The sequence below is a fragment of the Filicampus tigris genome, chromosome 10, assembly GCF_054856515.1.
Source record: "Filicampus tigris isolate MCC_2025a chromosome 10, RoL_Ftig_1.0, whole genome shotgun sequence".
In the NCBI taxonomy this organism is placed as follows: domain Eukaryota; kingdom Metazoa; phylum Chordata; class Actinopteri; order Syngnathiformes; family Syngnathidae; genus Filicampus; species Filicampus tigris.
This window is the reverse complement of record NC_141226.1, coordinates 19387637-19414667: the sequence shown is the minus strand read 5'-3', so window position 1 is coordinate 19414667 and position 27031 is coordinate 19387637. Positions and strand designations below refer to the sequence as shown.

Genomic DNA, 27031 nt, shown 5'->3' with positions numbered 1-27031 from the left:
AAAATATGTGGTCCATGTCATTGTGTCTGCTGACATACAGTACATACAGTAACGGTTTGATGACGTGTGTGCCTGCGCGTTCTTGCAGAGTAACTACCTGGTGTTTCTGGCCGAGCTTTTCTGGTGGTTCGAAGTGGTCAAACCCTCGTTCGTACGGCCCCGAGTCTTTGACCCGAACGGTAAAGTTTGCACCTTAACGATCAGCAACAATAGCAGCACGCCATTTGATGAATGAAATTGTGTCAAGTAATTGTGAGCTCTCTAATTCCGCAGGCGGCGTCCCCGTAACATCCCGAAGAAATATGCCTCCTGTGTCCAAGCAGAACAACGTTGACAGGCCTGATAGCCCAGAGGACATCTCTGATGAAGGTAGCGTCACTTCTTTTGTGCTGTACCCTGGCTGATAAAAGTAGTAATATATAAAGTAGTGCTTCGGCACCATCTTGTGGCATCTTGGTTCCAAGAAACTATGTTGATGTTAGTGGGGGACCTTTTTTTTTTTTTTTTTTTAGACAGGCCCAGGTGCTGTCTCGTAGAAAAATGGTGCTTTGCCGCCATATTTTTGCATCTGTAGGCAGGCCTGGACTGACTAATCTGGAAAGCCTTGCGGAATTCCTGGTGGGCTGGTCTGCTATATATGTCGCTGGGAACGTGTCATCTGATTACGTTTGCTGTGTTATATACGCGAGCCCGCACATTAGTTTTTGAAATCATTATATATCAAATATAGTGCATCCAGGATGCTTACTGGTTGGTATCGATTCCTTGTTGTGTTTTTGCACCTTTTAACTCGTTATGTTCTCATAGCTTTTCATATAAACACTGATCGTGATCTTGTAAGCACATTCAATTGTTTTGATTTTTGATCAAATACAATATGGTTTTCATTGGAGGGAATGGTAAGCTATTTTACATATGATAAACTCGATTACTTGCCGATTTTGCCTACAGTGGGGGAATACCGGACCCTACGGTATGACTGAAACTTTTCTTTCTCTCTGAATTAGGTGAAATGAAAAGATCTACCTCTATGTCCTTTGTGGATGGTTGTGTTGGGACTTGGCCACAGGAGAGACGGTTTGTACCTAAATTCCACACCTTTCGTGCTAAAACGCATATTTCAACAAATCATTATTTCAAAACAAATCTTCCTCCCTCAGCATTTCCGCACGTGGAATCTCCTTTGAGATTCCTCTGGATGGAGATGCCACGGTGCCGCCCTGCGAAGCGCCCTCCCTCCGCGGTATGACGCGCTCTGCCAGCAGCGATGGCCTCGGGTCCAAAGTTCACTATGCACCTCGAGGTGGCATCAAGCGCCACGTGTCTCTCACGCCTGTCAACGTGAACGGACAAAGTAGGCACATCGCAGAAGATGAGGAAGACTTCACCCCCCGCAAACCACTGGGCAGGAACAACACCTTCTCGATCAAGAACCAAAGCAGGTGCTTCAAAATATGAACCAAAACAATGTCAGACATTATTGCCAATCTTGAGAGACTTTTTTTTATTAGAGACTATTTTTTAGTCAGAGCCCTTCTTTTTTCTCTAGGACATCAGATTTTTAATTCATTATAATATCATAACAAAATAATATACCGGTAGTTGTATGTAATATAGTAACATATTTGTAATATTTATGAATGAATTAAGGGTTAGGTTCAGCAACAGGTGGATTTTTTTTCCGAAACATCATAGCTATAAATTACAATGCATAGTCAAATCTGTATTGTGCAAGCTTTTATAGGTCAAACTTAAAGAGGAAGTCAAACCCCAAAAATATTTGCAATATTATGGTCTGTGAACCTTAAGTAGTCTAAACATAGCATTCTGATGAATATTACGTTTGTGGAATATGAGTGGCCTGCATAGAACATATTCTTGTATGGAAAATTTGGGATTGATGTCCCCGCAAAAACAAAAAATGAAAATATATCAAAAACCCGATGTGCTTGAAAAAAAGTAAAGACATTTTTTAAATCAGGGTCAAAAATATGCTGACGGGGCACATAAAGCCATCTCTGATTAAAATTTGCTGTTGACAGTGTTATTATAATGATAACACAATTCAATGTGATTTTCAGATTTTTTTTTTTTTTTTGATTCAGGAGTACTCATAGCCTTTGTTATTAATCAGTACCCAAGAGGTAGCGTTCAATTTCAAAAAGATTGTTGACCCCTGATTAAGATTCTGCAATGCACCTAAGATGTTTTTGGAATATCTCAAATTGTGCTGCCATTTAGTAATATTTGAAAATCCTCATTAATTAATATCTGGATCATTCATTTTCATTTAAAGTCTCCAAAGCTTTAATGAGCCATCTGCCCTGACCCTAGGCATCCCAATGGAGTCCTCCCCGACACCAATCACCATGGTAACCACGGCGGCCACATCGGTCCCTCGACGCCTCCTAGCATCGAGGAGGCACTAAAGATTATTCATGACACAGAAAGGCCCCACGCCAGCCTGGGCATGGGAGACAGAGAGAATGGCTTCTTTCTCCATGATGCTCCACCTTCAGGACCTCCAGGGGTGGCGGGTCAAGGAGACCACCCGGGTGCAGCTAAGGCCCGCCTCAATGACCATGAGCCTAATTCGCTCTCAACCGACGACACCGGCATCCATGTGCGGACAGAGGAAATCCAAAGCTTGGATGAGGACTCATCTCTGAGAGACTATTCAGATATAGACCCAGACTGCGAGACCACGACGCGCTCGTGCCCCCTTCCTGAGAGCAACTGGGAAGGCCGGCGTAAAGGGGTTGGTGAGTCGAACCCTGGATCTAGCTGCGGCAGAGGGGATGGCGAAGACAGGAGTTCAGCTCCCACGCTGCCCAGATCTCACACAGTAAGCCCCGCCTCATCCTGCGGTGGCTCTGCAGGCGGCATGGTGCGCATGACAAGCTTTGCCGAGCAGAAGTTCCGCAAGTTGGAGGGAAGGAGCAGTGGAGGAACCACACCAGAGAGTTCAGATGTCAACACGCCATACAAACCCCCAGCAAGGAACACTTACTCACAGGTTAGTGTTGCGCAATCTTCTGAACAACCACGATAGTAAACCTTCATTCATTGTTCGTCTAATGTTGTTAGCATGTGTAAGCTCTGAGGCGTACGGCGTCTAAAGTCACTCTTGTCACACAAAAACACAAAACTAAATATTGCGTTTGTGGAATAAGTGTTATCCCTCGTTTTTAGCCATCTCTGAGGGCGGCCATTTTGTCTTTTGTCGACTGAAAATGACATCACAACTTCTCACAACGACCAATCACGGCTCAGATTCAGAAAACAGGTCAGCCGTGGTTGGTCGTTGTGAGCAGTTGTGATGTCATTTTCAGTTGACAGAAGACAAAATGGCCGCCCCCAGAGATGGCTAAAAACGAGTGCATTTTGCTGCTTAATTTATATTCCACAAACGCAAATTTAATCAGAATGCCGTGTTTCAACACGTAATGGGCCTGCTGGGAACATATTCTTGAAAAAAATATGTTTGGGATGACTCCCGCTTTAAATGAATTCAGGTCACATGTGACGAGCGTAGTATGACAAGTCTCTTCCTCGACATACAATCCCTGCTTTCCGTATTTCAGGTATGACCAATCAACCCACGCTTAATCCGAATGTTACATTCGTACAGTCGCACCATCTCATGGTGTTTGTGGCATTTCCATAGCAGCAGATGGGCTAGTTTTTTAGTAAATAACACAGGATAGGTTAAAAATAAAACAAAGAGGCCGGGGGACACTACAGCATTTCACTTTAGTGCAACCCATATAGCGACAATTTGAAGCAGGCACTTTGCGTAAACAGTAGGTCTTGAACAACGCTCCTCAAACAATATTTCATTAAAAGTAAAATACTGAAATATGCAGAACTGAAACGATGATAATCTCAAATTACTGCCAAAAGTTTGCTCGTCGTGTGCAATGTGGGCCTGGTCAGTTGAGCACAAAGTCTGTGGTACCGATGGCAGGTGTACATGAGTTAAACGTACCTTCCGTCATGCCTTGTTCTGCCTGTCACGATACGTTACCGCCATGGATAGATGAACAAAGATACGTTATTTGGCGTCATTTTTGAAAAAAATTGTTAGTGAGAAAAGTGACACACCTTAGGAATTGCTGGCTTGAATTCATGTAGTCGCTGACTGCCTTTTGTTTAGATCGGTACCCCACCTTTGCCAATCACGTCACCCTCTCCAGTCCCACCTTCTCCCCGAGACCCCTCCCACCTGATAGCCTCGGAGATGATCCAGCTGAGGATGAAGTTGGAGGAGAAGCGCAGAGCCATTGAAGCCCAGAAGAAGAAAGTAAGAAAAGGGAAAGAGTTTTTCAAATTGGCGTAGACCTTGCTGGTAGTAGTCATACGGTCGTCTTCGCAGGTGGAGGAAGCGTTCACGCGGCATCGTCAGAAGATGGGCAGAACAGCCTTTCTGAATGTGGTGCGAAGGAAAGGACTCACTAGCCCGCTCAGTCCCAATCCGAGCGGAGCCCAAACGCCTTCGGCAAAGACGCTAAGCGGCCACGGCAGCATGGAGAGGGCGGAGAGATGCAAGCCTGATGGTGCGGCTCCCAAATCTCCCTGTGAAGATGGAGGTGGGAGGCACCCAAGCATTAGCGCTAGCTCGATCACTTTGGAATACATTTTGGGGTACATCTAAAGCAAAGGGTCTAGTTTTTTTCTCCCTAAAAATCTTGCAAATTGAGCCACTGAGAACAGAGTGAGCTAACTCCATTGTTGTCGTAGTTAAGTGCAGAAGTGAATAGAGAAAAGACATCTTTTTCTGATGAATACTGGTCTAAATCAAGTTTGAGTTCCAATTTTGAACATCTGGGAGCGGGCCATGATCACTCCTAGCACTTTTTTAGCTTGACTACCAGTGCGTCTACATGTGAGCGTTATTGATCATCGTTCGTAAAAATATTGATATATTTGACAGGTGTTTAGAATTAGACCACAATTGCACGAACCTTTTAGTGGCAGTCTTTTGGTGGGAGCCATTAAGCTTTAAATAAAAAGAGAACAGTGGAATTCGTCCACTCAGGTCATTAGTCTTCAATTTTAATGATGCTGAGATATTGCAAGTGAACCCCTTTTTAATTGAACAATAGTTGAACAAACTATTTTCCTGACTTCTGGTTTCAAGTGTAGTTATCAATAATTTTTGTAATCTATTTTTGTAATACAGTGGACACCCGCATATTTCGGCACTCAAGGTTTCACCTATTCGCCATTGTTTTTTTAAAAATATTTTTTATTTTTATTTTTTTTTGGGAACCAACCCCCTTTTTTCTTGGGAAACACTTATTGGCAGTTTATCAGCCTTTTTTTTTTTTTTTTAAAGAATTATATATATTTTTTCCAATACATTTATAACAATCATAACGTCAGACATAACATAACAGGAAAAAAAACAAACATAACTACAATGTGGCCCGCAACACACATGAGCTAGACACCCCTGTTTTATGTCACAAATGCCCCACAATAAATTTTATTAATTGATAAATGTTATGAATTTATTTTTAATCGTATTTTCTTTGCCGATTAGCAGAAATCACATTCTGCCTTTAATGAGGTGTGTGGCGACCATTTTAGCTACCAGATGGGTAATCCTGTTAACTGACATGAGATGAAAACATAACATCCTTGGTAATCATGACAATCAATCACACAAATATCCAGTGGGATTTAAAAAAAGCAGATTTGATTTTTTTCATCACGATCTCAGTGAACTCTATTTCCATATTTCCCCTCAGAATCTCTTATATGAATCGCCGTGATCCAAGCAACGTCTTATTCTGTATGTGATGCAGGTTTCAACCCGGGGGAGTCGGACCTTGCAGAGTACACTCGCTCAATTGAGCGGCTGAACACGTCACTGGGCTTCCTGCAGACGGAGATGCAACGACTGGCTCAGCAGCAGGAGAGGATCATGTCCATGAAAGAACAACAGCAAAAAGCCTGGGTCATTCCTCCGCCTGCGCCATCACCACACAGGTAGCCCAAACGCCAGTAAAACGGTGCTCAGAGCTATTATTGAGGTGTTTTATTGAGTTATAATACTGATTTAGAAGGCGTGAAATGGTAATCTTGTCATAAGTCATCAAACATAACAGTTTTTTGTTTTTTTTTTTCCCCCCAGGCAGCTCCGTGAGCTGCGCAGCAGCAGTGTCACGGGCCGAGCATCAGCCAGAGGATCGGTGGGTTCCTTGTCCCCCGTTTTGTCCTCGTCAGGTTCCGCCAATCCTGTCAGTCGTCCCTCTGCCGGCCTCAAGCGACGGCCCGCCTCCTTCCACGCCAGGACGCCTCGGACACCGCGGCCGAATGAGCTGAAGATCACGCCCATCAACCGAATGCTCAACACCCCCACCTCGGTGGACAGCTTACCGAGACTGAGGCGCTTCGCGTCCAGCCAAACGCACACCAGCCCCTTTGCGTACCTGGGTCCCGACGAGGAGTCCGGGAAGCGCAAGAGCACGGAAACCAAGGAGAGCAAAGAAGACGGCAAAGTCCAAGAACAGGCGGTGGAGAAGAATCGTGCCGGCACTCCTCAGCATCCCGCAGCCAAAGAGAAAGAAGAAGGATCAGCGGATCCAGAGGAAAGTCGACGGACGAATGAAAAGTCAAGGACTTCAGAGGTCTTGTGTCAGCCCGTTTCTGAGATCCAAGGCAACAAACACCCTCAGGAAAAGAGAGAACTTGTGGAGGTGGCACTCTCTGGACTGTGTCCTCCTGAGAGCCAAGTTCAGGAGCCGACTGCAGAAACTGGAGAGGACCAGAAGATGTGCTGTGGGTTCTTCTTCAAGGTCAGTTGTGACCACAGTAGATGCAATAGAAATCATTTTTGTACGGCTGAGCTGTTTTCTGAAGCTGAGCCGTGATTGGTCGTTACCTGAGCCCTGAGCAGTTGTGATGTCATCTTCAGTCGACAGAAGTGACAACATGGCTGCCCCCCGAGAAGGCTAAAAACGAGTGGATTAACTTTTATTACACAAATGCAATATTCATCAGAATGCCTTGTTTCAACTAGTGGGCCTGCTGGGAACATATTCTTGAAAAAAAAAATGTGTTTGGCTTGATTTCCACTTTAACGTCCCTGAAATGTGGTTAAATGCCTACCTTTGAAGCATTTTCTTTGACGATGCTGATGACGGTTTTCCCCATGCATTCAACTCCAGGATGATGCAAAAGGTGAAGAGGACATGGCGGCAAAGAAAGCAGCTTTGCTGGAGAAGAGGCTGAGGAGGGAAAAGGAGGCACAGGAGAAGAAGCAACAGCAGGAGCTGGACCAGGAGCAGAAGAAGGAAGCTGCTCGGTCCGTCTCTTTCACTTTGTCTTAATTCATTCCAAATCGCTTACAACCACAGTTTCCCAAGCTTTATTGAGCCAAGGCACATGTTTTACATTAGGAAAATCTTGTGGAAAAGCATTTCATTGTTCTGCTTTTTACCATATGTCACTGGCATTGATGAACAAAGATACAAAAACTTGTTATGAATCCATCATCATTTTTGAACCAGTCAAATGATATTTGGATCATTTCCGGCACCACACAGTGTTTATAATTACTGGGACAAATGATGTGTTATTTTGTCAGTTTCATTTAAATGAACATTCCTGTCCAATAGGTTGAAAGCAGAGGAGGAGCAACAGAAGAGGGACGATGAGAAGGAGAGGCGAGAATATATTAAGAATGAGTATATGCGGAGAAAGCAGCTCAAGTTGATGGAGGACATGGATCAGGTGGTCAAGCCCCGATGCGGAAGTCTCAAGAAGAAGCCCCGCCCCAAGTCCATCCACAGGGATGTCATGGAGTCCTGCACGACCCCTGTGAGAGCAGCAGGTGAGTGACGTGCAGATCCCCCGCACCCCCAAAGAAAAAAAAAATCTCTAATAATGTAAACTCATGCCTTACCCTGTGTGGTGTTGTGGTGAAGGGGTGCGTCCTCGGGGCTACTCGGTGTCTAGCGTTTCTTTGGCCTCTCTGAATCTGACTGATAATGAGAGCAACCATCAAGATAACAAGAAGTACTACAGGTAATGCACTTTCTCATTTTTTCCTCTGCGAATACTATTGTGGTTTTGTATTTTACCCACTTTAGTTCTTAACCAGTCCGATTTGCTTTTTGCTCAAAACGATCCCACTATTTATTCACTCGCCACATCACTAACTAGACCTGGGAATATCGATTCATCACTATTTGTGCAATGTCTTTCATGAGTTGGGAGCAGACCTGTCCCCAGACCTCAGACTTAAGGGGGGTTTGGGGGGGGGTCGCAGTTTACTGCCAGTAATTACTTTGCTCCATATATTTGATGCTACCTCACCCTATTTGTGTAGCAAACCGCTCAGCAAAAAAAGCAGGCAAGTGTTACAATATTTACAGCACATACGCAGAGACGCCATCTTGAGGACGTCGACCCCCCCAGCCGTATTGGAAGTGGCAAAATGAGGCGATTTGTGGCGATGCCCGGTTCACTTGCTCCTCATCAAGACAGCAGTCATTGGATTAAGACTGAATCGTTGTATTATATCATTCTAACTCAATTTTTGCAAATATTGTTTGACGATATTATGGCTAATACGATGGCCACATCCAATATGGTGGATGCGCTGACATATCGCTTCAAACAATATAAATCTGATTTATCATTATGATTGTTATTATTAATATTATTATTATTATTATTAAATAAAAAGAAAAAAAAGTCAAGGAAAATCAATCTTCATTTTAGATGTCCAAACGGTTTGTGGTTTCTTTTCTGAAGATCAGCTCTTCTCGTAATATCAGGCCTTTTATGTTTTATATTATTTGTTCTCAATGATGTACTAATGACTTGATGGATTGTCTGTTATATGTTTGACACACTCTTGTCGTGTGCTTGTCTCTTTTCCCTCTATTGCATGCTTCCCTCAGAGGCAATAAAGTAGCTCCTTCTCACGTTCCGTTCTTTCTAAACTCCCCTAAAGAAAGAAAGGGCAGGTCAGTAGTCATGCCAACGAGTCAACACGAGCTGTGGTTTTGGTGCAGGTAGCCGTTGTCTCGTGTCGATTCAGCTTTTTTTTCTTTCCATTCTTTCTTCTCCGCTATTTTTCTTTCTTCCTCTGGATACCGGCCGCATTTCCAACTGTTGCTTCAAGCCACTCGAACAGAAGCCGCGATGACGGTGCTGAGATTGGCTTTGCTTGGCTGAACATGGCTTCCGCTCCCTCACTGCACAGCTTTGTCGGACTGCGCGATGCAAGCGCGCGGGCCGATTGCCATCCCATCCTCCTCGTCTGCGCAATGCGTCTGGACGTACCTCGCGCACGGTGTCTCCCACTCATTGCCTTGTTTGTTGCCATCCACAGGCCAGACTCTTCTGAGGGTTTCTCCTCGTGCCCCTCTGCTGGTAGTCGCAACGGAGAGAAGGATTGGGAAAATGATTCAACCACTTCCTCCACTCCGTCCAACACTGAGTACACCGGTATGGGACAACGTGTCCGCTCGCTTTATGCGACTCATATTCAGCTTCTTTGACACTCTTTTGTTACACCGCAGGGCCCAAACTATACAAGGAGCCCAGTGCTAAGTCCAACAAACACATCATCCAGAATGCCCTGGCCCACTGCTGCCTGGCTGGGAAGGTCAACGAAGGGCAGAAAAACAAGATCATTGATGTATGTTTTTACGTCTTGTTGTTTGAATGCTGAAGAGCACGCGGTCTTACTTTGCACACAAAAACGTTATTGTTGGGTTTTTTTCTCGGTTCTACTTCCACCTTTTGATGCTCGAATGGTTCACAAATTTCAGGACATGTAAGAAACTGTTTTCCACATTATAAAAATGACCATGTTACTCAGAAATTTTTCCATTCGATTTCAAACTGCTCAGCTCAATCTGAACAACTTGGGAACTAGTTTGCATATTCTCCAAATTGCACACTTTTTGAAATCAAATTCCCAAATTTAAAAGCCCTTGTACATTACATTAAACTCGCCCTTCCACATTTCTTGACCGATTGCAACCATTCCGACTTAAACATATTCATATCATTCAATCTTGGGAACTATTCCTATTCCCTATATTGAAGTTTGCAATCTAACTAAACATAAAACAAAATGGATTGCACATAGTGTACTTAAAGCAACCACTCAGTATTGGTTTAGTAAAATCTGCTTAGCTTAATGCCCAAAAACAATGCAAATCGCTACAGCTGGGTTAACGATTAGCATTGTGTTCTAACGTTTGAAACTGTAGATAATTGTACGCAAATGTTGCATCAAAACATTTCAACAAACAATATAACAATACGAGACATATTTTCTTTATCCTCGAGAGAGAGAGCCACTTGCAGTAGTTGTAAAACTCTTCTTTGTTTGAATGACTATTATTATGCCCCCCGATGGCCAAGTCATGCAATGAATTAATGATGCCCAAACTATTTCATTCTTTACAATCTATTTAATTGTCTTGTTACTGCATGTACTGTTTTTAGAAAGCACAATATTACAGTATGCAATTTTCCTTATTAAAAAATACCAGATTTTTTTTTCTTTTGTTCATGGAGAAAGATTAATTGAGAAATCAGTGTTTTGAGTTGCAATCATGGTCACAGAACAACTTCAACTATGTATTTCCCTTCTCACTGTTGAATTCCTCAATTAAGAGATAGTTTACACATTTCCCTCTTCTACCACATTTCTTGACGAATTCAAACCATTCCGATTTCTTCCGTCTTCATTTCAACAATTCCATTCCGGCATTTCAGTTCAGCGTCAGCTCTTCAAAATTCACATGCAATTCCTACAAAACGGCATCCTCTAGTCTTAAGATAACAACTCACAGTGCTATTTTTGCCATACTTCCTCTGCAGGAAATTGAGAAATCCGAAGCCAATAACTTTCTGGTGTTGTTCCGTGACACCGGCTGCCAGTTCCGCTCGGTGTACGCCTACTGCCCCGAGACGGAGGAGATCATGCGGCTGGCCGGCATCGGGCCGAAGATCATCACCGCCAAGATGATCGAGCGCCTTTATAAGTACAACTCGGACAGGAAGCAGTTCAGCCAGATCCCGGCCAAAACCATGTCAGCCAGCGTGGACGCCATCACCATTGCAGCTCATCTGTGGCATAAGAAGCAGAGCACGCCCAAAAAAATGCACTTGAAGTAGCACCGGAGTGCAACGTTCTCTGGAAGATGGACAGCCGTGGCAGCATTTATTCCCTGCCCTTTAGTATCCAGAGTTGGGTCCATGCACTAGTACGCACTTTGTCCTCACTAGTAAGACAATTCAGCGCACCGATAGAGGAACCGTGTTACAACTAACATTATTTTCCCCTGCAATAAATTAGTCTTTATGCAGATCTTTGGGGTAAACGCATTCACTCTTTTTGTCCTCAGACCCAAAAAAGTGAAAAAGTATTGCTTTGACGCAATCTGATGCCATGTTGGGGCCAAGGAACTCTATGCTGTCGGTGAGGGGAGGAGCTTCATTTAGTCAGACCGTAGCCTTGTCTAGTCGTCAGAAGTGCTTTTCTACCCACTTGTGGGTATATGCAATTACAAACCTTTTTGGATGGGTGTCAGCTACTCGCGGATACTGCCTTCCAATATTGTATAACATCTTTGCACACCAGTAGCACAATATTGGCATGCTACTAGTACAACTGCATGTTACCAGTGAGGCAGAATTGTGCACAAGTTGACATCTGTGTTCTACTAGTACTGATGGTGAAGCTCTCGATATTAACTAGGCGAATTTTATTATGTCGCTAGTAGTTCTGGTAGTACACATTTTTCAGCTCGTGCAAAAGCCTCTCTTGTTAAGTAGTTTCTCTACTAGTTTACCAAAGTTGTCCTACTAGTGAGGAGAAAGCGCATACTAGTCGGCTACATGGACCTTATGCTGGAAATAGCATTTATTTGATGTTCTTGCTATCCAGTTTATGGTCCAAGTACTAGAACGCGATTTGTGCTCACTAGTAGGACAATTCAATGCACTAGTAGAGGAACTGTTTACAAGTAACATTTTTTCCCACTGCGGTGAATTTGTCTATTCGCATATTTTCGGGGGGAAGACTCATTCACTGTTTTTGTGCTCAGAACAAAGCCAAGGCCAAAAGTGGCACTAGTAGTGCAAAACATTTCACATGTAAGACACGGTTGTTCTAAAATTGTCTTTATTAGTTTGGACAAAGTGTACTCGTACATGGACCTTAAGCTGGACATCAAAGATATGAATTAAACGCTCAAACCGCTTTCCACACTGGAAACACTTTGAATTTTAAGATCACAACTGGAATGTGGAAGACAAATGAGTTTCCCAGGTGTCATGCAGGGCTAAAAACGTCCAGCATGTTTCCTCATGTGCCAAAACAAGATGAAAATGGGCAATTGATGCCTTGATGAAACTCCAAAGTGAATGTCCCGCCTCTCAAAGAGGCAGCCTGTTTTCGACGAGTTGATCATGTGCGGCCTTATGCTTGTTTTGTGTCGCCGGGATGTGTTGTGATCAGTGGTGTCGTTTTTGTCAGCGCCTGTTTGAGTTTGCTTTGGAAGCGGGCCATGCAAAGGCCTGCCTGTCTGATCAGGGATCAGATATAGACAGAGTACGACTGTCGCTCTACAGGCATGGTTTTGTGTGTATTCCAAGTGCCAAGAAGAGTGTTTGCCATTCCCAGCGATCATGTTGAGTATCAACAACCCTTCGTGGAATGCACCAGTAAAAGACTCTTTTATTTATTTTAGTTGTTATAACGCGTCCAACATATTTTCAAGACAGTTTTATCCAGAGCAACGTAATATAGTAAATGTCTTGGATTTATTTGTATATAATCGCAAGTGAACTTCGAGCAGCCTTTGAGTAGCGTTTTATTAATTTAATATCCTTCATTCCTTAATTGTTCAATCGGGGCCTTCTACTATGTCACGATTTTTTTCATCATTATTATTATTATTATTTCTTTTATTGTAAAATCCACAAAAGTGTGATCCAGCATCAATATCACTGACTGACAAAAATTCCTCATTGTGCAATGAAAACATACGATCACAGTGTTGTCTTGACTTCCATCCTGACTGTCCACAATTGTAAATATTTTTTAATGGGTTTCACGCCATACAGTAGTCCCCTATTTGTTCATTTACTTTTAACCTGTTCTTTATCTTCAAGTATGCATCAGCACTGTAAAGATGTATTTTGGCGTACAGTAAAGTATTTTTTGTAACAAAATTTAACAGTTGGAGTTCTAGACGGATGAAACGGTGTGTTGAAGGTTGAGCGGATGTGTTGTAAAATGAAATGCGAGGACGCAATGTATGAAGATTTTACAGGGACTGAAATAATGATGACATATCATCAATCCTATTTTTTCCAACAAGTAATTTCCATTTTACTTAATATGCTCAACAGACCTTGTACATTTGTTGTGTTTTCCCCTAGTCTTTTGAGCTATATTAAAATGCAGCAACTTTCAAGATTCATGGTGCGTCATTTGCTCATTTAATTTCCTGTCTATTTGAATGATATTGTGTATTCATACTCCTACTTAAGCCACCTATTATCTTTGGGGCCGATTGGACCCCATTCAATATTTAATGTCACTAAAAAGTGATTACCTTTAGTTTTTTTTTTGTTTTTTTTTACTGTTTCATATGTGACATACATTTTAATTAAGCTTTATTTAAATACAGTTTTCCCCTATAGGCTATTTCACTCATATTCAAAATATAATGTTACAGCAGCTTGCAATTGTAATTCTAGTAAATAAATGCATTTAGGAATCAAAGTTCCTGCTAATTTTTGAGAACACTTAGGGCTACCAGTCAATGGGACTTAATGAGTACATTATGGTGGTCTCTGGAGAACTACGACTTTTTTCATGGTGTTAAAACGTTTAGAGAACGGCTGCCTCGGAGACCACTGTTTGGTGTTTAATTGTCACCATGGCAACACAAATAGATTTTTTTTTTTTTAATGTTGTGTTATTATCGCATTTTATTATTATATTGTTATCTCTGTACATTGTTTCCTTCGGGTGCAAGCTTTTGTGGTGTTGAAGCAGTGACCATGAAGGCAGCGCCAGGCTGGGCTGGGCCGGGCCACACATGCACCAAGCCGGGAGGAGGGGGGTCACAGTCGGCTTGAGGAGGACGGACGTGACAGTAGGCAGGCAGGACGCCTCCAGTCAAACGACAACGAGCGCTACCCATATTGGAACCGACGTGACAGCGTGTGTTGACGTCAAGGAGCCACGGCGGCTGTGTGTTTTCACCCCATGTTTTTCTCCTAAGCGGTGAGTAATTCTCACGGTTGCCCCTAAACTACTGACGTCGCTTGTCGCCGGGGAACACAGCACCCCACCCGGCTAACAAGCCGATGATGATGCCGCGCCTTCCTCCTCCTGCCATCGTTCTGGCGAAAGCTAGTCAAATCTCTCCCTTAAGTGCCGCCTGGTAAATTAGCCGGCTTGGTATGAGCTCCTGATGGTAACTATTTGCTGCTTTTGTCGTAATCCGACAGCTCCACTTGGCATGTAATGCTAACAAGTAGCCTAATCTTCTTATGGGTTTTTTGCTAACCGCTGCTTTCTAACGCATGCTAACATAGCATCGTCTTTCTTTCATATTGTAACTTGTTACCTTCGTTTTTTGTCACATATTCAAAGACACTCTTAAATGTTTTGTTCTTATAATCATAAGTGTTGTGAACGTGGTCTTCATTCACCTGACTTCTACTGACGGTTGATCGTTCGTAGTAGTACAAGGGCAGTTAAATGATGGTCTGTTTAATCTTATTTATACAGGTGTACCGAATTGGTGAGATTATCTTTGTGGTAAAACCAATGCAATTTAATGCCAAATAATTTGCAAGAAATCACTGTATTGTATATTTTAAAAAGTGCACACAATGGGACTAATAACTAAGTGCCACAACATGCAGTTAGTAGTCATCACTTGGTCAATTATATGCTTCAGCTAAAATTTGAGTTACAGGTCTATCAATGCTATCATGTCATTGTCAGGTCATGCCGAATCTGGGAGGAATGGTCAATTCAACAAATCAATAATTTTGGAAATCAGATGATAGGTTCCGCATTTTTGTTTTGCAACAAAATTGCCTTTTTGGTAAAGCATTTGGGTAATATCCCCTTTTGAAAATCCGTTGGAAAGAAAAAAAAAAAAACACCCTCAAAATAGAGCATTCGCAAGGAGCAGCAGTAAACCACAACTCACGCCGGATGCTATTTTTCTTGGTTGGTCCTTGGAAAGAAAATTCCTGAAAGGTTTGATAAGGGCTGTGTTATATGAAGCTTGTTTGTGCCGAAGCGTATCTTTTATTTTAAAACATGCGACAGTTTTTTTCATGATCAGTTGTCAATTTTCAGTCAGTGATTTGTTCCAGTGGTTATTCTGTGCATTTACTGTTTATATTTCTTTTTACAGCCCGTCGCCACCATGACAGAGGAAGAAACCATAAATGTGAAGGAGGTGGAGATCATCAAGGTGATCTTGGACTTCCTCCACTCCAGGAAGTTGCACATCAGCATGCTGGCTCTGGAAAAGGAGAGCGGCGTCATCAACGGCCTCTACTCAGACGACATGCTCTTCCTCAGGTAGCCTCGAGCACGGCTGATTTTTCTCCTGTCATACTTTATGAGATCTTGAAAGTTGTGGACGTCAACTAATGGGATTGTTCTAGGCAACTGGTGCTGGATGGCCAATGGGATGAGGTCCTGCAGTTTATTCAGCCATTGGAGTGTATGGAGAAATTTGACAAAAAGAGGTATGCTACAACTGCACATTTTTTTTGTTATCAGTCAGTGTTGGCACAAAATGAAAATACGCTGTAAATAGCATCAAAACGTCACGGTGACTAATTCTGCGTCTCAGGTTCCGTTACATCGTCCTAAAGCAGAAGTTTCTTGAAGCTCTGTGTGTGAATAACGCCATGTCTGCTGAGGATGAGCCACAACACGTAAGTAAAAGCAATAGCGCATGACTGGCACTCTTGCAATTGACATTTCATTTCTGAACTCTGCCACACTATTCAGAAATGTCCAATTCCTTTTTGTAAAATATGGCAATTAGGCTACAAGCTGCAGCCCATCACTGACCGCTGTGCAAACATTTTTTTCAAACGTTAGGGTGAAAGAGGGTCTGAAAATGTCCGGCAGTGAATGAGTTAACTAAATCCAATTGGCTAGTTTCCCACAGCACAATAATGTTTTGGACTCACCTCAACTTAGCCCAAGTGAGGTACTGAGTGCCGACCATCGTCAATTAGTGTTCTTTTCCTCACATGTATTTTTTAGTTGGAGTTCACCATGCAGGAGGCGGTCAAGTGTCTGCACACCCTGGAGGAGTTTTGCCCCTCAAAAGACGACTACAGCAAATTGTGTCTGCTGCTCACCTTGCCTCGCCTCACAAACCACGCCGAATTCAAGGCAAGATTTTTTTTTTTTTTACTTGCGCTGTTGCCGCTGTGGCCTCTGTGGTTGAGTTGCTCGTGACTTTACCGCTGCTCACTTGTCAGGACTGGAACCCGAGCACGGCCCGGGTCCAGTGTTTCGAGGAGGCTTGCACCATGGTGGCCGAGTTCATCCCGGCGGATAGGAAGCTGAGTGAGGCTGGATTCAAAGCCAGCGGCGATCGCCTCTTCCAGCTACTCCTCAAAGGAGTCCTCTATGAGTGCTGTGTGGAGTTCTGCCAGGTCGGGACCGACACTAATGCATGTCCCGCTATTTGCCCGCGTGTGTGTGTGTGTGTTTTGACACCGCCCTAATCTTTTCATAATTTCCTATATTAATCATTTAAACCGGAAGTATACCACAAAGTATGATCCCAAACCACTTTCATATCATTTCAAACTCATCTTTCAACATTTCTCGGACAATGTAAATGCCTTACAGATGTTTGGATTCTACCAAAAAATGGAAAAGCATCTGTCCATAGCACACATATGGCAAAGACTGGCTGTAAGTTCCACTAACGACTTGGGCTAAACCAATGACTGTAATGCAGTGGTACTTCGGCTTAGGAGTGCCAAACAGTGGCGTAGTACATTTTTATTTTTTTGCTTGTACTGTAAGCCAAAATTTGAGTCGCAAGCAAGCTTCAGATTCGCTGCCACTTGAGCGAAATGAAAAGAAAAGGACAATGAGTCAGAACACTCCATACAAAACGGTCAGCAGTAGGGAAGACGGTTGTCTCAGTTGTGGGATGCGTTTTTGTCCAGAGCAAGGCAACGGGTGAAGAGATCACGGAGAGCGAGGTCCTGCTGGGCGTGGACATGCTGTGCGGCAACGGCTGCGACGACGTGGATTTGTCCCTGCTGTCCTGGATGCAGAACCTGGCCCACAGCGTCTTCTCCTGCGCCTTTGAACAGAAGCAGCTCAACATCCACGTGGACCGCCTGGTCAAACCGGCCAAGACCGGCTACGCCGACCTGCTCACTCCGCTCATCAGCAAACTGTCGCCTTATCCGTCCTCGCCGCTGCGTCGGCCTCAGTCCGCCGACACCTACATGTCGCGCTCTTTGAATCCGGCTCTGGATGGCTTGTCCTACGGGCTGTCCGGCCAGGATAAGCGAGCGAGCGGCGGCGAGGTCGCACCGGGTAAAGGTGTCTCCCCCATGTCTCACTCGTTTGCCAACTTCCACTACCCTGGAGCGAGCGGGCAGAACCTCAGCCGGAGCCTCATGATGGAGAGCTCCGACTGCCACAGCATTTTTGAGGAATCGCCAGAAACGCAAGTTAAACCTTTTACTACTAGGATGCAAATCTGCACTATAGTGAGACTATTTATTTATTTATGCAACACAAATGTACACAAATACACTTTTAAAGTATTCCGTAGTGCCTGTTTTTGTGCCCTTGCTCGCATATTTCTCCAAATAGGAAGACAAGCATGCTGGCCTCAAAGTCTTTTTTTATATCAATCCCAGGTGACGTTTACTGTCAAGAGTGACGGGTAAAAAACAAAAGAGAATTGTATTGAATATTTAAACACCAAAATGTTAGTCAGCCAAACATTTTACAAACAAAACGGAATTCACTAGCTTAATGCTAACATATGATATGAAACCTCACAGATGGGCTAACGCATATTAGCAAAAATGCTTCAGCCACTATAAACCTTCAAATAATGTCAGCTTGAACACACATGGAGCAGCAACACATACAAACAGAGCATTCAACAATACTCACCGCCATATCCTCTGTCTACACTGTGAGATGTCTTTTTTTTGGACATTAGTTGGGGACCTTCTCTTCCTCTTCCTTTTTCTATTAATAGCGCTGCAGGCTATTAAACCAAAGGCACAAATCCAAACTTGGCCATTCCTGCAGTGTGTATTTTATATATATATTTTATATATATATATATATATATATATATATATATATATATATATATCTTTATAATCGTATATGTCGTTCATAGCTGGCTTGTGTGATCTCGTGTGTGTGTGCGTGTATAGGTCGAGGACCGACACGCCTGTGGACAAAATGATGGGTTCAAGTGCAGCTCAGAACTCGCGTCCCACCTCAGCTCCTGGAGAGGATGCGCCACCGGCTGGCTCTGCTGAAAAGAATGAGGTCAATCCCAAACTTATTTCTGATACGCTAATACTATGCTATTGCTATTCGCGGGGGACGGGGACTGAGCCCTGGCGGGAATAACGGAAAAACTGCAAGGTTGACACGCCGCCCCAAAAACGATTACAATTGCCCATGTTTACCAATTAAATCAATGTCTGAAACGCCTATTAGAACAGCTGAAATATATTTCGGGTTAATGAGAGGAACTTTAAATGGTGACAGGTGTGTTCTGACTCCCATTTAACGCGAGCGTTTAATGTGGTTGGTTAACTCATTCCGCACCAGACTTTTTCAGCCCCGCTATGAAATGACATAAATAAGTCCTTGGGATAGAATGTCAATTGTGAACATAGCCACTCCCCAGTTACACGAGGCCGTGCACACTTTTACAGCCAGTCAGTGTGCATGATACGACAATACGTTGTCACTAGCGAATGAAAGTGTCTACCGCCAATGCAGTCCCCATAGGAGAGAAGAATGTGGGTGGAGCTTGACTTACACCCACACAATGTCACCTTTGAGGCATGTCTGACAGTTAATAGCCGTGACCCACCTCTTCCATTATGTGACCCAAGAGCTCGCACCGACCTGTTTTTATAGTTTTGCGTCAAATCCCTCGACCGATCCTTTGTGCGTAGTACATAATGCATGGCCGTTCCGCTTCAACCCGCAGCTCTGGGAGTCCACAGAGAAGTACGAGGAGTATTACCGTCAGCGCCTGCGTGTGCAACAGCACCTGGAGCAGAAGCAGCAGCAGAGGCAGATGTACAAGCAGATGTTGTTGGAAGGCGGCGTGCAGCAGGAGCCTCCACCCAGCGACTTGCAGCACAGCCTCACAGAAAAGTTCCTCAACAGGTACGAGGTTCCACAGAGGTTCCAGCTTGTCGGCGGTGAGTGTCTGTCGGACGAGAGCGAGGGGGCACGCTTTTAGCGATCGATCCCGTTCGGCTTCCCCACATCGCGCATCGTCACATCACACATAGTCATTATTACGCGAAGGCCTTTTGATGGCATTTCCCCTGAAAATGACCGAACTTATTGTATGTTTGCCACTTCATATGGGGAAGCCTCAAGGACACACCATGTTTACAGTTGAATAAGCGCACAAGAAAAAATGTGTCTGTTCACAGGAATTATTTCAAATTTACGGTACTACAAAATGTAAATAGATGCTTCCACTCTTTTGGGTCCCGGGACCCCTAACAGGGGATTAATTGTTCCAATGTATATATTTTTTAAGTTAGATTTTTTTGGGGGGGTTACATATTAGAATTAAAGACAGTCAATCAATTATGTTTTCATAACCTGAATGCAGATTAAACACAACTACCATATTTATCCTTAAATGCAGTAGGAATGAAAGATATTTAGATTTTGGGGGGGTGAGAGAAACAAACTGTCGTGTTACGGTAACAAATGTAATATTATTTCGGGGAAAAAAAGATGTATTGTTATGGGAATCATGATGGGCTTTTTTCAAGAAAAAAAGACGGGTAGTACGGGTGTTTTTTTTTTGGGCTTCAATTCAATAGACATTGTGCTTCTCCTTCTGCTGTGTGTGCCTTGGCCACCTGGGGGCAGTCTAATACAGACATTCCTATATACTGTATGTGAAGACGGTCACATCTCCTTACTAAGATGCAATAGTATTAATTAGCAGAGACTGACTGCGGACTGACTGACTTAAACTGCCAAACGGACGGACGACTACAATTCGGTTCATCACTAAAAATGACAGACCAGCAACATTTTGTAAAACGCCCACCTCCGTGAACTAATACATATTTGATGGAGTATGAAACCGACAATGCACTGATGTAGAGCCTGATGTGTGTCATCAGGTCCATCCAGAAGCTGGAGGAGCTCAACGTGGGGATGGAGAGTTTAGGAGAGGAGGTGAAGTCTTTGGCCCAGCAGTGTAATGGCAACGCACCCACCCCGGAATGCAACAACAACCCCCCGTCCGCCAGCCCCGAGCGCAACCGAAGCCGTGGGGGCGGGACGCTCAGCAGCACACCGCAGCTCGTTGCGGAAGGCCGTCCCGTTTCTCCCCCAAATGAATCGCCCATCGTCCAACAGAGGTGGCTGCAACGTCGCAAGGCTCACGGTCACACAAACAGACGGACGGGTCGTTTGAAAGGCTTTTGTCTCTTTGTTGACAGCGGGCAGAATCACAAAGCGGGTCCGCACGGTGACTCACCAGGCTCGTTATCCCGCAGTAAAGAGGTGTGTTCATTAACGCAGTTTGCACTCATTTGCGCCTAGTATAGTACAGTTTGCTTCCCTTTGATACAGTACTACTGCTACATTGTTGATGGTTTTTATTTTTGTATGTGGAAAATATCTACCTGCCCAAAGCAGAAAACTGCGTTTTGGGAACAGGAGAGCTGCAGTTGCAATGCACTTTTCAGACATTTATTCAACAGTTTAAATCAATTAAAAAAAAAAAAAAAAATTCTCTACATTTTATTAGGGCTGCAAGCTGTACTATGATATTCTACCAATTATCCCATCGCTTAATCCTATTACTTTCTTTATCCATTCTTAAACAACAAAATGTGAATGTGAAGTGCAGATACTGTAGTGCACTTTTGGTCAACTTCCTCACGTTCCAGACATAGCTGTGACTTTGGGTGTGTGTGGCTTTGAAAGGTCTGGTGAGTGACTTGTGCGTCAGTAAATGAGCTGCCGTGAGCTGAGGTTAGCGGCGGGCCGTAGCCGTTAGCCAGTCCAGGTGTTGTGTGAGTGCCTCGGCGTCAATTGAGGTCGTAGTAGCTCGTGTATACGTGGATGTATGTGCTCGTCACTTTTTTATTTTGTTAGCGTAAAATGGAGATATGATAACCTGTACTGGAGCTTAATATGTGCCACTTTTAGGAATATTACGAATGAACTTTTTAAACTAAGTAAATGACCATCTTGCCTACATACCGCAATGGAAGGCCGCATCCAGCTTTACTGTTCCAAAACTGTTCTGGTAGTGTACTGCTTGGAACAAATGAGGAAGCTAATACGGCTTAGCAGATTATTAGGTACGCATTGTAACTGTTACACGTGTGGCATCGGTGCCATGCTCCTTAGATATCGAGGTCATAGAGTTCATCTCAAAAGACACTTCTATGAAATGGATCTAATCTGACTTGTTTTTTTTTTTTATTCAACAGGGTGGCGACAAAGAAAAAAGACTGTTTGTGCCCGTGCACACTCTTGAGGACACTCAGGCTGTTCGTGCGGTTTCGTTTCACCCGTCTGGGGCCCTCTACGCCGTGGGCTCCAACTCCAAAACGCTCCGCGTCTGCGCTTATCCAGAAACACCTGACACCAGGTCACTGCGGCAGTGGGACAAATATGTCAAACCTGACCACACTATTATTATTCCTCCTTTTTTGTGCCTTTGCTCATTTGCTCATGTTTTTTTTTTCCGGGTTAGTGGGTCAAGTCCAGCAAAGCAGCCGGTGGTCCGCTTCAAGAGGAACAAACACCACAAAGGTTCGATCTACTGCGTGGCCTGGAGCCACTGCGGGCAGCTGCTGGCCACCGGCTCCAACGACAAATATGTCAAAGTTCTGCCGTTCAGCGCGGAGACCTGCAACGCCACAGGTAAGCGTGTGTCTGAATTACAAGTAAGTTAGTCAAAACAGTGAATAACGCACGGCTATAAATAGATAACTATTGATACTCTATTCATCGCGTGATGAAAATGATGATTAAAAATATTCACACACATGCACTTGTTTTGATAATATGGAAAGCAACCAAAAGGTGCAAACAAATCACAAGAGCAGCATCAAGGAGGGATTCAAAGGGAAAACGATGGTAGATTTAGATGGCATCCCTAATAAAGTCTACAGTCATATTTGTACAATTTCCGCAAAGTGGGAAGTACCAGTATATTATTGACAATAACGAAACAAAAAAAAAAACAAGCAACTTTTGTCATAAACTGTCTGAATGACCTGACAATAGAATATTATTAAAATGATCTTTTGAATAATCATCTTATGCTATGTTATGTTATATTGTCCATTATTGACTCCGGTTCGCGATTAAAGTTAAAAAGAGGGAATTCGAAACCCTCGAGACAAATTAAGGGTGAACTTATGTAACGGTGATGCGAACGAATGCTTCCCTGGGCCCGCAAAACCACCAGCAAAGTCTTTTTGTCACCTGATTATACTGCCTCCTGGTGGCCATGGCGGGCACACCAGAAGGAGCAGCACAATTAATTGAATTGCTGCATTAAATCATGAGGCACAAACGGTTGAATTCTTTGCATTCCATTCAATGATGTTGTTACTGTCTATAAAGTTACAGTATTAGCGAGTGCTATTCCCCCCCCCCCCCCCCCCCCCCGCCGCAGGTCCAGACTTGGAGTTCAGCATGCACGACGGCACCATCAGGGACTTGGCCTTCATGGAGGGCCCAGAAAGCGGAGGGGCCATCTTGATCAGCGCCGGAGCGGGCGACTGCAACATCTACACCACCGACTGCCAGCGAGGGCAAGGCCTGCACGCCCTCAGCGGACACACGGGTACACGCCGATGCCAGCACAAGCGGCCGGCGAGACGCTTGTGTCGGGTGTGCGCTCAAACGTGCGATTCGTTGGCAGGTCACATCCTGTCGCTTTACACGTGGGGCGGCTGGATGATCGCATCCGGCTCCCAAGACAAGACGGTGCGTTTCTGGGACCTCAGGGTGCCCACCTGCGTGCGAGTGGTGGGCACGGCCTTCCACGGCTCAGGTATTGGCAACGTTTGAAAACAATTTGGATGACTTTGGTGCACTGCACGTTGCTGAGCGATCCTAACATTTGCAACGTCTTTTTGTTTAGGATGAACAATTTTGACAAATAACCTGCCATAATTTCTCATCAATAATATATCCCCTTATATAAAAGGCACACTAACCTCCATTCAGGCTGTAAAAAGCCTTTTTTTTCTTCCCCTACTCTGTACTTGTGTATAATACGCCCCCGCGATTTTCTGGTATTCTTTATCGGAGTGAATAGTATGAATGAATGAAGATTCAAAACATACTATTCAAGTTGAATGCAAGAATTGTAAATAATACAAAATATTTTATTATTATAAAAAAAATAACTTTTTGCATTTTTGAAAACGCATGTCAACTTTTTAATGTTTTAATTTTTTTACTATACCCCATCCATGAATGACCATTAGAATTAAATGACTTACAAATATAAAAATTAAATGATTGAAAATGTATTAAGTAATTTTGCTTATTTTGCACCCATTTTTAGGGGATGGGGGGGGTTGGCGAGGAGTGAAAATCTGCGTATAAATCAGTAATGGATGGATAAAGTATTCCACATATTCTAATTACAACCTCATCTAGGAATGAGCAATATAGTTGATGATGATAAATATCCAAAACATATTTTTTTATATTTAAAATAAATTTCATGCTTGCTATAGGCGCTAAGTTTGACATCCGCGCATCTGCGTGTCCCCCTCAGGCAGCCCCGTGGCCTCGGTGGCGGTGGACCCGAGCGGCCGTCTCCTGGCGACGGGACAAGAGGACAGCGCTTGCATGCTGTACGACATCCGAGGCGGGCGCATCGTGCAGGTGTACCGCCCGCACGGCAGCGACGTGCGCTCGGTCCGCTTCTCTCCCGGCGCGCACTACCTGCTCACCGGCTCCTACGACGCCAAAGTCATGGTCACCAACCTCCAAGGTCAAGTAGTCTACTAGTCCATAGGCGCTAATATGAAATTCAGGAGAAGACGCTCATCAAAGAGCCCATGCTGTAAGGGACAGATTCTCCAAATGTGGTAGGCTGGCTCCCTCTAGTGGTATTCAAAAGAAACACTGAATGAAATCTGAGAACTACAAAATGTTACAGAGACTAACTTTTGTTAAATGGAATGCAATAAGTTTGTTAGTTCAGTTGTACATAACTATTAACGCACAATATTACATTTGTTCTCAAACATTTATTTTGGGAAATCTTATTCAGCTTTTATATCGAATATGTTTTTATTCAAGTCTGCTAATTATTTTCTTGTATTTAACTAGCAAGCACTAGCATATTAAATACACACTTTTTAAATGACAATTTTCACCACAGTATTAGTCTAGTAGTATGTGGGCTCCCTCTAGTGGTACACAAAAGAATCACTGCCTAAGCACAATACAGTTCATTTCACTTTGAAGTTCAATGCATTTGTTTCTTTTTGAACTTGTATTCGTTATTCTACTTTCCTGTGCAATACATTTTAATAGAATCATTATTCAAGCATATTTTTTTTCTTACATTTAAGTGCATCGTTAAGGTTCAAAGATACTGTTATAAATAATAGCTTACAGTAGCATTCGATATCTAACTATAAGAACTTCAACTTCAGCCCTAATGAGGACGAGCCGTATAGAAAATGGATGCATGTTCCTATTGGCTATATAAATGAAAGTACCTTTTTATTATTTTTTTTTATTGTTTTTTTTTTTTTTCTTCATCATTCAGGCGACCTGACTAAGCAGCTGCCTGTGACGGTGGTGGGCGAGCACGGCGACAAGGTGATCCAGTGTCGCTGGCACACCGAGGACCTCTCCTTCCTGTCGTCGTCCGCCGACCGCACCGTCACGCTGTGGACGCACAACCCGTGACGCGGTCGCGCACACGCCACCAAGTTGAAGACACACACACACACACACACACACAGTTGGCAGCGTAGGGAATCACGACGATCATAAACTAGCAACACAGCAAAAGCACACGCTACCAATACTCACACTATCGATTGAAATTCATTTGAGCATTTATTCAGTATCCTTGATAATTCATTTTAGGCTCCACGTACTAGTACGCGCTTTGTTCTTACTAGTAAGACAATCCAGCACGCTAGTCGAACGACTATCTTACTCGTACTGTGTTTCCACTTCCTGTGTCACTTTTGGCCTACTGGTGCGGAATTAAAACCGCATAGTTAGTAAACTAGTATCCTGCACTTGTAACACTACTTGGCTCAACTAGTAGCCATGCGTCTCACACACTAGTAGCCTCCTGGATCCTACTAGTAGTACCCACGTCACGTGCCTTCTGATAACTTGACGTGTAGTTGTCCCACTAGTATGCCAAAGTTGTTCTACTAGTAAGCACAAAGAGTGGCTTTCAAATATACTAGTATGTTGTTGTTTTTTTTTCCCACTACTGTAGGAAATTTTTGCACACTAGTAGAACGCCGTTGGAATACTATTAGCGCAACGACATGTTATCAGTGAGGCAAAACAACAAGTGGGCATTTTGGTGCTACTAGTTCGGTTCAGTAGGCTATTAATGCATGACACATGCCTACTAGTTAGGCCTGGTAGTGTTTCTAGTGCAGCATAGTAGTTTACTCGTGAGGTTTGGTTGTGTACTAGTTGGCCAAAAATGTCCCTTGTGGGAAACAAATGTTAATAGTAAGACCGTTGTGATGCTAGTGCGTTGAATTGTCGTAGTAGTGCTAAATGCTCCAACGGTTTTCCACAGATGTCAACTAGTGCACAGTTTTGCCTCACTAGTAGCGTAGTTCATCACTGCGGTGACACGCATTCGCACACACATCCACAGCAGGTTGCATGCGCTTTCACTGACAGGAACGAAGTCTCTTTTTCATGATGGTGCCTTTCTTGAGTTCTCAAGCGAACACAGCGGAGCAGATCCAATTTTGCGTTTTTGCCAAACCATTTCCTCCGGCTGCCGCTGTATTTTTCTTTCTTTCAATTTTTGTCGGGCAAAGTAGACGTTCTCACGTGAAACTGTGATTGTTTGGTGTGCCAAATAGCAAGCTTGTGGCAGCTTTGACAGTTTCTGCTGTTGCTTCCCGACATTCTGACGTTACTTCACTTTTACGCACCAGAGTACAACCCCAAATGTGTAAATCGTTGTTCTTCAGTAATCAGTATTTTTTTTTTTTTTTGCAGGAGCCGTTATAAACAATGAACGATTGTTATTAAGCCAGTTTCCAACGGGAATACAAGCCTCTATTTCTAGTTGAGCAGTTTTTTTTTTGTTCTTCTTTTCAAATGCTGCTGCACTGAGGTCACAACAATAGTCGATACTGTTACTAATTTTATGCACGGTGAATAGGTTAATATTTATTTGAAGCCAGTATTTGGGACATATGGATTGTGTTCAGTTCTTGAAATTTAATGCACTTTTTTGTCTAATGCAAATGTTTTATCCTTCAAACGCTTTTAATGCTCACGTCTTTTAACAAATAACACCAAACTAATACATACATGAATATTTATTTCAGTTGTGATTATGTACAGTTAATAGGATGTTTTGGAAATGCTAGTGGCTGATGTATTAAACCTGTCTTGTTTTTTAACAAAAAAAAAAAAAGAAAAAAAGATTTAATTTAATGCAAGCTAATAGATTTGATCTTACGTTACAATAAAGTCTCTTTTAATCAAGTGTAATTGTGTTTCATTGGAACGGGTCAATAA

The 27031-nt window shown here is 43.4% G+C and overlaps 2 protein-coding genes and 1 long non-coding RNA gene across 5 annotated transcripts in view; 2 read left to right on the top strand and 1 right to left on the bottom strand.

The window, feature by feature from the left end:
- Positions 1-13459, top strand: part of camsap2b (calmodulin regulated spectrin-associated protein family, member 2b) — a 36652-nt gene extending 23193 nt beyond the window's left edge. Inside the window, exons 8-23 of one of the 2 annotated variants that reach the window (XM_086042851.1) lie at positions 89-179; positions 274-369; positions 1008-1077; positions 1161-1442; positions 2335-3016; positions 4157-4303; positions 4376-4589; positions 5811-5994; positions 6140-6803; positions 7176-7312; positions 7626-7840; positions 7935-8034; positions 8916-8981; positions 9350-9465; positions 9540-9658; positions 10855-13459. In XM_086042851.1, the coding sequence (XP_085898977.1) occupies positions 89-179; positions 274-369; positions 1008-1077; positions 1161-1442; positions 2335-3016; positions 4157-4303; positions 4376-4589; positions 5811-5994; positions 6140-6803; positions 7176-7312; positions 7626-7840; positions 7935-8034; positions 8916-8981; positions 9350-9465; positions 9540-9658; positions 10855-11151 (3480 nt within the window). In that variant the 3' untranslated portion in view covers positions 11152-13459. The remainder of the gene's footprint in view (positions 1-88; positions 180-273; positions 370-1007; positions 1078-1160; positions 1443-2334; positions 3017-4156; positions 4304-4375; positions 4590-5810; positions 5995-6139; positions 6804-7175; positions 7313-7625; positions 7841-7934; positions 8035-8915; positions 8982-9349; positions 9466-9539; positions 9659-10854) is intronic. The other variant, XM_086042852.1, reaches the window with a different exon arrangement.
- LOC147141193 (uncharacterized) lies at positions 7123-9458 on the bottom strand. Its single transcript, XR_015088351.1, has 3 exons — positions 8392-9458; positions 7913-7991; positions 7123-7825 (listed from the first exon to the last, which is right to left on the bottom strand). It is a non-coding gene; the product is annotated as an uncharacterized LOC147141193 (long non-coding RNA).
- Positions 13460-14008: 549 nt separating the features above from the next.
- On the top strand, positions 14009-26998 carry wdr47a (WD repeat domain 47a). 2 transcript variants are annotated; one of them, XM_086042208.1, is made up of 17 exons: positions 14009-14275; positions 15426-15595; positions 15682-15765; positions 15873-15957; positions 16295-16426; positions 16516-16692; positions 17218-17729; positions 18460-18577; positions 19254-19435; positions 20422-20661; positions 20743-20806; positions 21745-21905; positions 22011-22180; positions 22941-23111; positions 23190-23321; positions 24057-24275; positions 25062-26998. In XM_086042208.1, exons 2-17 carry the CDS (start codon positions 15438-15440, stop codon positions 25202-25204), a joined length of 2748 nt encoding a protein of 915 aa, XP_085898334.1. In that variant the 5' UTR covers positions 14009-14275; positions 15426-15437; the 3' UTR covers positions 25205-26998. The 2 variants fall into 2 exon arrangements, with proteins under 2 accessions (XP_085898334.1, XP_085898333.1); XM_086042207.1 differs by lacking the exon at positions 14009-14275 and adding an exon at positions 14306-14468.
- The last annotated feature ends 33 nt before the right edge of the window (positions 26999-27031 follow it).